The sequence below is a fragment of the Balaenoptera ricei genome, chromosome 20 (assembly GCF_028023285.1).
Source record: "Balaenoptera ricei isolate mBalRic1 chromosome 20, mBalRic1.hap2, whole genome shotgun sequence".
Classification (NCBI taxonomy): Eukaryota; Metazoa; Chordata; class Mammalia; order Artiodactyla; family Balaenopteridae; genus Balaenoptera; species Balaenoptera ricei.
In genome coordinates, this window is record NC_082658.1 from 58,670,024 (window position 1) to 58,684,712 (window position 14,689).

General features: G+C 45.1%; 1 protein-coding gene across 1 annotated transcript in view; it reads left to right on the forward strand.

The window, feature by feature from the left end:
• The window catches only part of DNAH9 (dynein axonemal heavy chain 9), a 301,984-nt gene that overhangs the window by 254,844 nt on the left and 32,451 nt on the right, over positions 1-14,689 (forward strand). The window contains exons 59-61 of the mRNA XM_059908564.1: positions 84-206; positions 7,863-8,056; positions 10,205-10,353. Of these exons, the coding sequence (XP_059764547.1) occupies positions 84-206; positions 7,863-8,056; positions 10,205-10,353 (466 nt within the window). The remainder of the gene's footprint in view (positions 1-83; positions 207-7,862; positions 8,057-10,204; positions 10,354-14,689) is intronic.

Here is a 14,689-nt window from a genome sequence, read left to right on the forward strand (position 1 = left end):
CACTGAGTGACAACCCCAAAGATCTCTGGGACCCGTGACTGCCGCCAGCTAAAGAAATGCAGCACTGTCCTCCCACATTGCAGATTCTCCTCCTGAACCAGGAAGTCAGTGCAGCAGAGTTGGACTTCCTGCTTCGATCTCCAGTGCAGACAGGCGTCACCAGTCCCGTGGAGTTCCTCTCGCATCAGGCCTGGGGTGGCATCAAGGTCAGTACCAGCCCCTAGGGAAAAAGTCACGTTCTCCTCTCCTGGAGTGTTTTCCTGACACTTGTCCCCAGGAAGCCAGCAGGGCTGTCTTTGGGGGCTCACCGTGAGCTGTGTTAAACATTGGTGCGTCCGTCCCTTTGCCTGCACCCCATGGCAGCACTCCCCCTTCCCAGGCCTACTGGGAAGGCTTTGCAGAGAAGGAGCAGGTGCGTGTGCTTGTGCGTGGGCTCTGCCTCCAGGATGTTAGGGAACAGAAGGACCCTGTGAGTGTTTCTGACTCAGCTGAGCTGCCTTCCACCTGCCAGCGCTCAGGGCCGGAATGCGGGCTCCTCTGTGAGGCCAGGGCTGGTGTGGAGATGCTGCGCGAGCATTTCCATGGAGTGGACAGATGCCAGGCCTCTGCCAGCCGTCCATCTCCCCGTGCGTCCTGATGGCCTCAGAGCAAGGAATGCGTTCCAGCCTGGGGCTCTCAGTGGTTAATAATAGCTCACATTTATTGAGCACCTTAAAAATTCACTACCTTATTTTATTCTCATGTTCACCTGGGCAATAGGTATTACTTTTTCCCATTTAACATGTAAGAAAAGTGAGATAATTCATCTTATAAGTAGCAGATCCAGGAATCGAGTTCTGGTCTGTCTGATGGCAAAGTCCATCTTCCTTCCATGTTATCCAGCTTAGTTTCATTGGGATTCTATGAACATCGAAAAGATCACAAGCTATGAGCTCCTTTCAGTAGGGACCACGCCTGCATTCACAGGGCTGAGCAGTAAGCTTGGACCAGGTGGCCACCAGCCCCAGAGTCTAGACGCACTCTTCAGGTGGGAGGAGGTCCAGTCTCCACCGCAGGAGCCCCACGGCAGGTGCTGTTGCCGTGTGAAGATAGGCACCTGCACAAAGTGAATCCTCTTTATAACCTTCCATGTCTGCTGGCTTTCCTACATGTCCTGTAGCACAAGGAAGTCTGAGTCTGAAGTTATATGATTGTCTCTCTATCTTTTTACTAAAAGTTTTTGAGACAATGATTCATGTGCAATTATAAGAAATAACAGAGATTCTTTGTACCCCATTCCCCCCAGTGGTCACATCTAGCTTTCCTGTAGCACAATATCACATCCAGGAAGCTGAAATGGATACAATCCACTACTCTATTCTGATTACACCTGTTTTTCATGCACGTGTGTGTGTGTGTTTAGTTTTATCACACACATTTATCATGTAATCACCACCACAGTCAAGACCCAGAAAACTCCGTCTGGCGTGTATGTCACCCTGTTATAGAAACAACAGCCCCCTCCCTCCCCCATTCCTAATGCCTAGCAACCACTGATCTGTACTCCACTTGTATAATTTTGTCATCTCAGGGATGTTATATACATGGAATTATACAGTATGTAACCTTTGCGGACTGGCTTGATCACTCAGCGTAACTCCCTTGAGATCCATCCAAGTTGATTTACTTTATAACAAAACCCCAGCACTTAATCATTTATGTGGGTGCTGTCCTCTTCAAAGGAGTCATCTTGGGAAATGCTGCCATTGCCCAAAATGTTTTTCTAACTTTTTTTCAGAGTCTGTAGCTATTCTTTTAATCATCTTTAGGGCCATGTCTAAATCAAGAGTCATCAAACTTTTTCTGCACAGGGTCACATAGCAAATATCTAGGCTTTGAGGGCCACACTCTGTCACAACTATTCAACTCTGCCAAAGTCACACACCATAGGTAAGCAAATGGAAATGGCTGAGTTCCAATAAAACTTTATTTACAAACACAGATGGTGGGCCAGATTGTCCCTGCAGGCCACAGTTTTCTGATCCCTGATCTAAATAATAAAGGTGTGATTTGATTTTTTTATATGTTAACTCCGTTTGTCATTCTGAACCCAGTCTGGCAAATGAGAAGGAGAATAATATCTTGGGAAAGAAACAAGGGGGAACTCCATTCACAACAGCAACCAAAAATCACAAAGTTATAAAATGCCTAAGAATAATTATAATAAGTGCAGAGCATATGTGTGGAAAACCATCAGCTTTTTTAGGCTACATAAGATAAGATATGCATGAATAGACGCAATCTAGAGTAGCACTGTCCAAAAGAAATATAATGCACGTCACATGTGTCATTTAAATTTTTCTAGTAGCCACATTAAAAATGCAAAATGAAAAAAATGTAAAATGAAATTGATGAAAGTAATGTTAATAATATATTTTCCTTAACCCAATACAACCAAAATATTATCATTTTAATATGTAATTGTCACAAAAGTTATAAGTGAGATATTTTATATTTTTGTAAAAGTCTAAATTCTGGTGTGTATTTTTTGCACTTATAACACATATCAATTCAGATGCTAAATCTTCATCAGAAATACTTGATTTGAATTTAGATTTTATAAAATTTAGAGTTAAAACATTTGCTTCATATACCCAAGTTGTTTCAAACATACTTCAAAGTTCTCCAATTACTAAAGCAAGTTCCAGTTTCTAAACTTAAATTTAAAAATAATTAAAATTAACAAAAAAAGAATAAATGTGTTAAAATTTGTAAAAAATAAACAAATAACTAAATAAATAATATGAAGGAAAAAATCAACTACACCAAAAAAAAGAATAAATGTGTTAAATTTTTTTAAAAACACAAATAAATAAAATGCAAATAAAAATCCTATTCTTCAGTCATACTGGCCCCATTTCATTTGCTCAATACTCACATGTGGCCAATGGCTACCTGCTGGGAAGTATGGCCCCAGAGCTTAAGAATAATGACTCAGAGTCTAATGCCCATATGGAAAATAAATTCTGGGAAGCAGTTCTAAATGAGCCCATTTGCAGAACTGGAGCAATGATGGAGATGGACCAGTTAACCCAGGCTCTGGAGTCAGACATTCCTGGGTTCAGGTTCAAGTTTGAGTGTGTGTGGCCTCTGACAGGTTATCTCTGTTTCCTTATCTGTTATGCCAGACACATAAATGTTCAGTAAATGGAAACCGATTATGGTTGTGGTTATGGCTGTTGTATTTGTTTCCTAGAATGGCCATAACAAAGTGCCACAGGCTGGGTGGCTTAAAAACACAGCATTATTCTGCCAGAGTTCTGGAGGCTAGAAGTCTGAAATTAAGGTGTTGGCAGGTCATGCTCCCTCCAGAGCCTCAGGGAGAGGACCCTTTCTTGCCTCTTCCAGCTTCTGGCAGCCCCAGGCACTCCTGGTTTGTGGCAGGACCACTCAGATCTCTGCCTCCGTCTCCACAGTCGTACATGGCCATCTTCCCTCTGTGTCTTTGCGTCTCTTCTCTTCTTATAAGAGCATCAGTCACAATGGATCAGAGCCCACTCTCCTGACCTCATCTTAGCTGGATCACACCTGCAAAGAGCCTATTTATTCCCAAATAAGGTCACATTCAGAAATCTGGGAGGCTAGTTCTTCAACATATCTTTCTGGGGCATACAATTCACCTTATCACAGTTATGATTATTAATTACCCACCTATAAGGTGTATATATGCTGTGGTTGACATGGGCTGTGCCTGATAGAATTTGTCCATCGAAGGAAAACCTTTGAGGAATTGTGAGTTGCCAAGTTGGGCTCAGTCCAGTTGCCTTTCTCTCTGTTACCCCACAAAGCCATCTGCAGCGAAAGTCATAAAGAATAAGTGATTCAAAAGCACTCTTCACTGCTTTCATTTTCCGTAGCTCAACTCCAAAAGCGACTTGGTGCAATTTGGTTCCATTCCTCTTTGGTTTGCTTTGCTTTGCTTTGCTTTGCTTTACTTCACTTTGCTTTTTGGTTTTGTTTTGCGGTCTAAGCTCATCTGGCTGTTCAAAGGCTTCTGCAAATGAGTGAAGCTTTACCTTTCTCTCTGAGTTTTGTTACCGGAGCAGCCATGTCCAGCCCCATCCATCTCCAGCCCAGTGCAGGATGTGGGCAGGTGAAACACAATGCAGCGTGCACCCTCTGACGAACGCTCTTTTTAAGTGTTCAGTTGGCTTTTAGCCTAAAGAAACAAAGGAAGTATAATTGAACAGGACATGATAAAACGAATTTTTTTTTAAATTTTTATTTATTTGTTCATTTATTTATGGCTTGTGTTGGGTCTTCGTTTCTGTGCGAGGGCTTTCTCTAGTTGCGGCAAGCAGGGGCCACTCTTCATCGCGGTGCGCAGGCCTCTCACTGTCGTGGCCTCTCTTGTTGCGGAGCACAGGCTCCAGACGCGCAGGCTCAGTAATTGTGGCTCACAGGCCTAGCTGCTCCGTGGCATGTGGGATCTTCCCAGACCAGAGCTCGAACCCGTGTCCCCTGCATTGGCAGGCAGATTCTCAACCACTGCGCCACCAGGGAAGCCCAAACAAATTTTTTAAAACACCCTGTCTGATGAGGAAGATTGATTGCCCTGTTTCCCCAGAAGATCTAATAAGCAGGTGATGAATGAAATCTTTGTGATCAAATCCTGCTTTTATTAGTACTCTCTGTAAGGATTTTTAAAGTCTCATCAAATGTTAAACTTTTAGGTAATGGGCATGTTCTCTTTTTTTTTTTTTTTTTTACTTAAAAAATTTTTATTGGAGTATAGTTGATTTACAATATTGTGTTAGTTTCTGCTGCATAGCAAAATGAATCAGTTATACATATACATATATCCACTCATTTTTAGATTCTTTTTCCATATAGGTCATTACAGAGTATTGAGAAGAGTTCCCTGTGCTATACAGTAGGTCCTTATTAGTTATCTATTTTATATACAGTAGTGTGTATATGTCAATCCCAATCTCCCTATTTATCCCTCCCCCCCATTCCCCCTGGTAACCATAAGTTTGTTTTCTATATCTGTGACTCTATTTCTGTTTTGTAAATAAGTTCAGAGTACCAAGGGATCTTAGAAGCAAGACATACAATGCCATTACCTTGCTGATCGCTTTTGGTCAGTCAGCATGTTCTCTTCTTCATTAAAGAATCTCATCTGCGGTACCGGGCATTGTTAGCCTTTGGAAAGGCCCCTCGCTACCTCTCCAAATGCCAATTTAACACAGTTGCACTTTGCTACCCAGTCCAGTGTAATTAGGTTAATTAGTCATTTCCATTTAGCTTATTAGAAGGTTAGAAACCCCTTTTCCTCATTTGGAAGATTAAACATTGCAACTGTGTTCAACCCAGAGCTTCAAGAAAGCGTGTTTCAGACCCAGCCATGGCAGCTGGGAGCCCTGATCACCGTGTAATTTCCTCAGTTTTGTGGTAACACCAGGGGAGGGTAATGGGACTGCAGGAGGGTTAATGGTGATGCAAGCTGGGAAGAGGGTGAAGCGGCAGCCTGAAAGAAGAGGAAAGTTTGGTCCTCGGCACAGGGAGAAATAATTACCTCAGCTGCAGCTTTTCTCAGCCTGTCAAGGGCCCTCCTACTGGCCACCCAGATGTCAAACTTTATTAATGGAGCACTTCCTAAGCACCAGGCAGCCTGCTAGGCCTGAGGCGTACAGAGATGGCTCAGAAAGCTCTTGCCCGCAGGGAACTCACAATCTTGTGGGAGTCCCAGACAAGGAAACCAGCAATTGCAATTCAATAACTGTAGGAGCCCCCGAAAAGCACAAAGAGGGGCTTTATAGTCTTCAAAGCACTTGTATCTACATTAGAGTATGAGCTATGCAGACAACGGTTACTTGGCCTCATTTTCCAAATGAAAAAGTCAAAGCCCACAAAGGTTTAAAAACGGGCTCCACGTCATAAGAGGCTCATAAGAGGTGACGTCGAGAGCAGAGCTCTCGTCTCCTGGTGCCTCGTCCGCCATCCCCCGTGCCACTCCACGCCACTTCTCAGCACAATGACAGGTGCGTTCCCTGCTCTACATGCTAAAGGTGAAGTCAGGAAGCCACAGAGCCCGTGTGAAAGGGCACTTAAGGACTGGACATGTGTTCCTCCACAGGGGAGAAGAGGCTGGGCGAGCCCAGGTCAAGTGCACGTGTCCTTCTCCAGCCTGACCTTCCCCTTGTCACCTGTAGACCCGTCCTCCACAGTCACACTGCCTTCTACCATGCCCCACACTCTCCCCACTCCAGACTTGGACTCTGTGGATCCTTCCCCATGAAATGCCCTGCTCTTCTCTCTACCTCTCTCTCTGCCCAGCAGAATTCTACATCCCTACTAAGGCCTCCCTCATCTCTTTCTCTTAGGATGGTAAGCTCCCCGAAGGCAAGTGTATTTTTTTGGTTCGCATTTGTATTCCCAAGTACCTGGCATGTAGCAGGCATCCAATAAATATCAAATGAATGAATGATTTCACATAACAAGAATGGAAGATTCCTTAAAATTCATGGCACTGCAGTAGGTGCTTTGGAGACAGTCTAGCTTTTAATCTCATTAGAGAGATCGAACACACAAGTGGAGTTGAGTGACCACAGAAAGGCTGCAGGTAAGCGACCGCCTAAGTGAGTAACGTTTACGTGGGCACTCTGAAGAAACAGGATGGACCCCACCCAAAATGCGGTTCCCATGTCCAGACTGATGACGCCTTGCGCATAAGTAGAAGGCACGAAAGAGTTTATTACTCACATGATGAGACTTTCTGGGTAGGGCAGGGGAGCTCCCAGGCAGTCTGAAATTGGCTTGAGAGAGCCCGGAAAGGAGGTATCTTGGGAGTGTTCTGGTCGTTGGGGAGTGGGGCGGGGCTTGCACGATACAAGTTCCCTTCGGCACCAAAGCAGGGAGCACCCAGGCTTACCTGTCGGCTTGCCCTGGAGTGGAGCCGAAGAGGAAGAGGGAGGGGTAAGGCTTTAAAGCGACCAGCAGTCACACATCCTTTATTAAAGATATCAGCTCTGTGAGTAGTTCCAAGTGGTCCACAAAAGAAGGGCAGGAGGGCTGTGCGTTCCAGGTTAGAGAGGAGGACGTGACTGATTTTGGACTGGACTTCCACAACTTGTAGAACCTTGACAAACAATCATGACCAGTGCAGGAAAGGAAAGGAGTGGAATTTGGTGGAGAACAGGACCACTCCCGTAATGAAACTAGTGTGAACAAGGCACCAAGTTGGGAGACTGTCTGGCACGTTTCCAGGGCTGAGGGCAGATGCGTGTGGACAGAGGAGGGCAGAAATGGGCCACCTGGTTAGCTGGATGGACTTGGGGGAAGCCCTAAATGAAGAGATTTGATTCACATGTTATGCCTTGGGATTTAATGCTTAGGGAAGCAGGTGACACAGAGAAATTTTAGAGTTGGCATTAACACAAAGTCAGTGATTCTAGAGACATTTTGAGAGAGGAATTGACAGGCATTGCTGGCAGAGTGAGTATGGGAATGAAAGAGAAGAGTCACTGACTTCAGGTGTCCAGGCTCCGTGACCAGAAAAATCACAGCATCCCTTCTTGTCCCTCTTCCCACGCAGTACCCTCAAGGGAGGTGCTGCTCAGTCTCCACAGCTAATCAGTTCCCCAGCCTTGCTTATTATTGGAACAGCTTGCGGACGGTGAGCTGATCAAAAGCCTTCCTCTACCTTGAGTTTACCGGGGCGGGGGGAAGAGTCAAGACTCCAGAAAAGAGTATAAATGAGACAGAATTATGTCTATAATACCACCTTGCCCCACCCCCACACACACAACCCCCAGCACAATGCAGATGACAGCTTTCTGGACAAACTGCATTTCAGAGCAAGATTCCCTGAAATTTTTCAGGCACTTTCATCAATGGAAGAATTCTATAATCTGGATCGGGACATTGAGGGATCCGCCAAGGGCTGGAAAAAGTTTGTCGAATCAGAATGTCCTGAGAAGGAGAAGTTCCCCCACGAGTGGAAGCACAAGACAGGCCTGCAGCGCCTCTGCCTGATGAGAGCCATGCGGCCCGACCGGATGACCTATGCCATGAGGTAGGGGCAGGGTGGTGGCGAAACCAGGGTGGGTGTGGCCAGACCAGCAGGGCTGAGCACAAAGGCCACAAGTTTATCGTGATGGGAGCCTTTGTACCAACAACCAAACTCCCATGAGGCCCGTTGCTCTGTGTTTGCCATGTACTGTCTTAATATCTAAGTGGACCATTTGGGAAGAGGTGCTCACCAGTATCAGCACTGGGAAGGATGCGGATCACATCTAATGTGGCAGAGATGTGAGATCCAGAGGACAGATGGAAAGATCATCCTTGGCAGGAAGAACACCCCTTTCATTACAAGAGACAGAGAGAGGTGGGTGTGACTGTAGCAAAGGTGGTAAAAGCATGGCAGGAAATTGAGCAAGGTTTTGTCTCATGACTTCCACTCCCTCTGAGGAGCAGGAAGCAAGATCCTCGCTGCGTTTGTGTGGAAGGGGAGGTGGCAGGGTTGGAGATTTGAGGAATGTGCAAAAGATCTGAAATAGGATCTGTGAAAAAATGGGAGACGGCTGACCAGGGAAACTCAAAGAATTCCAAGGGGCATTGAGGGCCCACCTAGTGAGATCCTGCATTTGTAGGGGCGCCAACCTTCACCACTGGATGATTTTCTACAGCTGCATCCAACAGCCCTAGGGTAGATTCAGAGCATGATCCCTGGTGGAATAAGAGTTAGGGAAGGGAGGTGTGTGGTACTGGCAAGAGAATGATTAGAAGTCACAGGCCATGCAGTCTACAGAGACGGCGAATTAGCAGCTGCCTGGGGCTGGAGGGTAGGAATAGGAATTCTCTAAATAGGCAGGAGAATCTTATTGCAGGCTTAAAATGTTCTGAAACTGGATTATGATGAAGATTACAATTCCGTGAATTTATTAAATATTATTGAATAGTATACTAAAAATTGGTGAATTTTATGGTATGTCAATTGTACCTCAAGAAAGTTGTTTAAAAAAAAATAAAAGAAGAAGTTACAGGCCATGGAGCCTACACTGAACTGAACAAGACTTGTAGTGACAAGAATAAGGGGATGATTAAAAAAAGAAAGAAAGAAAAAAAAAACACCAGGGAGGCCAAGATACTGAAAGTCCTGCATTTGTGGCACCAATACAGGTAAAGAATAAGTTAACTGAGGATAAATTAACTAAAAGAACTATAAGGATGGAAAGCTTTGGTCAGAGAGTGAGATGTTTCCATTTATGGTTTCAGACATAGAAAAAGTTCCCAAGTAACCACAAGGGTGAGGATGTGGCCTTGGAATCAGGGGGCTGACATGGGGAAGAACTGAAGACTGTTAAGAACCTGGAGGACTGTCCAATGGATGCACATTAGCATCACTCAGGCTGGTGGAGAGACGGTCCATGAGCCAGAGTCCAAGTGATGCGCGAATGAGTAAAGGGACCAAAGGGGCAGTGGACGACATGGATATGCAGGGGTCGTGGCGGCACGGTGAGGGCAAACGAGCCTCGGTGGAGCCACACGAGTGGGAGAGAAAGGGTTTAGAAGTAATGGTCATCCGTGAGCAGGACCGTGATCCCAGCTCCCAGGCCTGAGAATGAGCCCAGCTGAGAAGGGTACAGTGAAAAGAGTGTCCTTGCGGGAGCTTTTAAGGCCAAGAGTTAGGCCGGATTGTCAGAAAGTGGATGCAACTGCAAGGTTTTGTTTAGCCCCAAATGGGACATAGGAAAAGGAACATTGATAAGTGGAGTGAGGTGAAAGGAAACACAGAGAATGATAGAACGTGAGGGACTTGAAGCCTGGAGGGCCTTAAATCATGGATAGGGATGGAGGATCCCAGGGGTATGATGCATGGAGGGTTTAGCTGCCTGCAAGCTCTCGGATGGCGTTGCTCCTGGCAGTCTTCTGCTGGGCGGTAGTGGTGTAACAGGACACCCCAGCTCCACAGAGGAGTCAGCGGTGGCCTGGCCGGATGGGGATCCAGAAGGAGCCCTGATCTAGGTGAGCAGGTGCACACCAGCAGCACAGGTTGTAAGTGTCGACTTAATCAGTAAGCAGTGCTTGGCGTTGGTCCTAGCTCCGTAACTGCCAAGCCGTGATCTTGAGCACATCCTTCCATTTCTATAGACCTCTGTTGCTCAAATGTTATTATTCTGTGACTAATATACACACATGGACCTTCTGTTTTTCCTGGCAGAGATTTTATTGAGGAGAAGTTAGGAAGCAAATACGTGGTGGGAAGAGCACTGGACTTTGCAGCCTCTTTTGAAGAATTGGGACCAGCCACTCCCATGTTTTTTATCCTGTCTCCAGGGGTGGACCCACTGAAGGATGTGGAAAATCAAGGTAAGAAAAGCTCATTATGGAGCCAAGGCTGCACCAGCCCCATGCACTGTCACTCTGCGTCTGTCAGCTTCTCTTTTCCTGATTCAAGGTTCCTTTTGCAATGCTTGATATTTGCTAACCATACAGAAATCAGGGTAATTGCTGAACCAACCCCAGGGGGTCATGAACAGAGGGAGGACTGCTCTGGGATATAAGGTAGCGGGTTCATGAGGAGACCTTGTCCCACCACCCACCCACCCATTCCCCTTCCTGTGGCTGGAGCAGTTATTCTGAAAAACAAGTCCAGTCCTTTTACAGGCTCCTGGTGCCCTCAGGGTGAAGTACAAACACCTTAACATGGCTTACAGGGAGCTTCGTCCTCCAGCCCCTCCCTATCTCTCCAGCCTGTTTTCCATTATTAGTTTCCTATTGCTGCTGTAACAAATTATTACAAACTTAGAGGCTTAAAATAACACTACCTATTATTTTACAGTTCTGGAGGTCAGAAATCATACGTGGGGCTTACTGTCTCCCCCTTTCCCTCATAAGGAGCCCTATGACTATATCAGGCCCACTCAGATAACCCAGGGTAGTCTCCCCATCTGGAGGTCTTTAACCACATCTGCAGAGTCTCTTTTGCCTGTAAAGTCACATATATTCACAGATTCCGGGATTTAGAACATGGGCATCTTTGGGCACTCCTTATTCTGCCTACATTTCCCTACTCCTCTCTTTTTCACTCTACATGGAAGCCATTCCATTCTTCCAAACATTCTGTTCCCCCTCTGGCATCTCCTTCACCAGGCTACCTTCTACTCATCCTTCAGATACCAGTTTCAATATCACCACCTCCAGGAAGCCCTACTTGATTTCCAAGGTGCTGGGTACACCTCCCCATGTACTCTTAGAGCACCCTTCTGTCTATATATCACATTGTAATCGTCTAGTGACTACTACGGTGTCTTCATGTGAGAGTGAGAGCTCTGGGAATAGATGTCCTTTTCAAGGTAGGATTTAAGTTCCTATCTCTGTATTTTCACGTGCTAGGCACTCAGTAAATAAATACATTAAATAGGACTTCCCTGGTGGCGCAGTGGTTAAGAATCTGCCTGCCAATGCAGGGGACACGGGTTCCATCCCTGGTCCGGGAAGATCCCACATGCCACGGAGCAACTAAGCCCGTGTGCCACAACTACTGAGCCTGCACTCTAGAACCCATGAGCCACAACTACTGAGCCCACGTGCCACAACTACTGAAGCCTGCACGCCTAGAGCCTGTGCTCCACGACAAGAGAAGCCACCACAATTAGAAGCCTGTGCACCGCAACGAAGAGTAGCCCCCGCTCATGCAACTAGAGAAAGCCCACTCACAGCAACAAAGACCCAACGCAGGCAAAAATAAATAAATAAAAGAAAATAAATACATTTTAAAAATATATGTTAAATAAAGGGATGAGCAAATGAATGACTAATCAAAACTATAAAACTAGCAAAACTAGGGAGTTCCCTGGCGGTCCAGTGGTTAGGGCTCTGTGCTTTCACTGCCGTGGCCCCGGGTTCAAGCCCTGGTCAGGGAACTAAGATCCTTCAAGCCTCGTGGCGTGGCCAAGGGGAAAAAAAAGCTAGCAAAACTACACATTTTGCAAAGTTAAATAAAGACTCAGCAGGTTTTTACAGAGCCAGGTCTTTATGGATGAGAATCCAGACCAGGTAATACACCTCCATGAACAGTCTATTATTCCGCGTGTAATGAAAGGAATCTACACCTGGTGTAGATTTAGAGCCTGGTGTTTGGCTCTAAAGAAGAGATGAGTTCTGTATAATGGAGAGAATTATCTTATTCACTAATTTAATGTATATTTTTGTAATCTCCTAAAAAGTTCAAGTAACATATTTTTTAAATACCTATAATAAAGAATTTAAAATGAAAAGCAATAGCTCTCAGCTCCAGCCCTTCCCACACCCAGTCCCCCTTCCCAGACACTGGGGTTTTGCCTATTTCTGAATTTATTCCTTCTGACAATTGCTTCTCTATTTCCTACTAATAATTTATATCGCTATTTCTGAATTTATCAAGTTTCAGTATCTATTTATTCCCTGGTATGAAAAATAAGAATTTAGCTCCCATTACTGCCAACCAATTGGCTTCATCCTAGATTTGGTAGCATAAGTCATCAGGAAAAAAAATCACGGGAAGTAAAATTTCTGAATCCTTGGGTGTCTAAAAAGACTTCAGTTTTGCCCACATACTCTTTTGATAGGTCTGCTAGGTCCAAAATGATTTTTATTCAGAATGTGTCCACACTGCTCAGTCGTCTCCTAGAATTCAGTTTTATTCATATGAGGCCATATGCTAGTAGGGTGCTATTCTTCCCTTGTTTCTTTGTTGGTGACCTATTTTCATTCCCTGGAAACTTTAGGATCATCTTTCTACCTTGTGTTCTGACGTTTCACGAGCTGAGTGAGGTGTGGGTCTTTTTCATTCACCTGCTCAGCACTCAGCCTGCCTTTTCAAGTGGGAGAGTCACACCTCTCTTTATCTCTGGAAATTGTATTCTATCATTTTTGGTAAATATCACCACCATTCAGCAAGTTGCTCATGCCGGAAACCTGGGAATCAGTCACCCTAGACCCCTCCTCCACTACCTACCACATCTAGTCCTATTGATTCTACCTTCTAAATGTGTTTCAAATGAGTCTAATTGTTTCACTGTGTCTTCCTCCTCTGAGTCACCACAGTCTCTCACTGGACTATCACAATAGCCTCCTAACTTATCCCGGTTCTCCTCCCCCACCTGCAATTTTTGCTGCTCTTACAGCCAGACTCATCTTGCTGAATCTCAGATCTGACTGTTATCACTCTCCCACTTAAATCGCTCTAGTGGTTCCCCACTGTTCTCAAGGTAATGTCCAGTACTATAGACATGGTCTCTGTGACCTGCATGGCCTGGCCTTTCTGTCCAGCCTTGGATCTTACCTTCCCTCAAACTCACACTTCTCTGGCCACATGGCTCTTTTAGGTCCTCCATCATGAGCCCTCCTGGCCCAGGGCATCTTCTCAAGCAATTCCTTTTATCTGAAATACTTCTCCCCCGCTCTTCAGTCCAATGCCTGCCAGTCCTGCAGGGATCAGCTTCTCCTGACCTCTGCACAAGACCATTTGGTTCCCCCTTATACATATATTTGCTTCAGAGCATTTAATACAATTCCAATTAGACCCTTCTTTTACAATTTTAACTTACGTTTGCCTACCTGCCTGTCACTAAGACCCTGGAGGTCAAGGACTGTGTCACCTTGCTCATCATTTTCTTACCAGTGCCTAAAAGCGTAACCAGTACAGAGAGGTACTCCGTAAATATCAGTTGAATGAATTAACAAACGGATGAATGAATGAGCATAAGAACTGTTGTTATTGCCACGTTATTCCTGACTTTCACTTTTTCATAGATTCTGTATTCCTTCTGTCCCATGGAGGTTTTATTCCTTTCATACTGACAAATCTGGTCTCCTCATTTTTATTCAATATTTTCCTTTTCGGAAGCTTTCATATACCCTGTTTATGAGCAATTTCCTACGATTCTTTGCCAATTGACCCCCAACTATTGTTCCATCATGTAGTTTGAAGCTTTCTGTCATTTCAGACAAGCTGACCTGTCCCTGAACCGTATTGGTTATTTGTCTCTGAATACATCATCTCAGCCCTGCCCTTGGCTTCATCTTAACGCATATTTCCCTACCAGAGGCAATATTGCTGTTCATCAGCTAGAGATTACCTGGGCACCTGAGCCTCTTTCTCTCCCTCTTCCTCCCCCTCTGCGTTCTGGATGGTTTGATTCGTTTTCTCACACACCCATTTAGAACATATACTCTGGTGACGTCATGTGCTCCACATCTTGGATCTGATCATTCTGCTTGATGGACTCCTATTCTCAGATTTGGAATCCACGTAACTGACTCACTTTCCCCTATGTCCCCTAGGCCCCCGCTTATTCAGGAAACTTACTGTCTCTGTGCTTAGGCAGAGTCTGTGCATCAGACCGTTCACTGTTTTACTCCATGTAGACGCAGACAAAGCTTGGCATCCTTTCCCACCTTTGAGTATGGGATCTATGCTCTTAACGCCTTCATTTCTCTATCCCCTTGTTTCTTCATGGCAGTTCTTAATATTGGGCAGGGCTTTGAACCCCTGAGAGTCACATGAAAGATTTTGTTCCCCCATCCTCACTCCAGCCCTTCTCCCGAAATGCGTGAACCCACAGACAGACAAAATTCTATATATGATTTTGGGAGTTCTCTAAGCTTCTGAAGCTCATCCATTGACACTTGGTTAAGAATCTGTGCTTTTCTAAGAACCTGA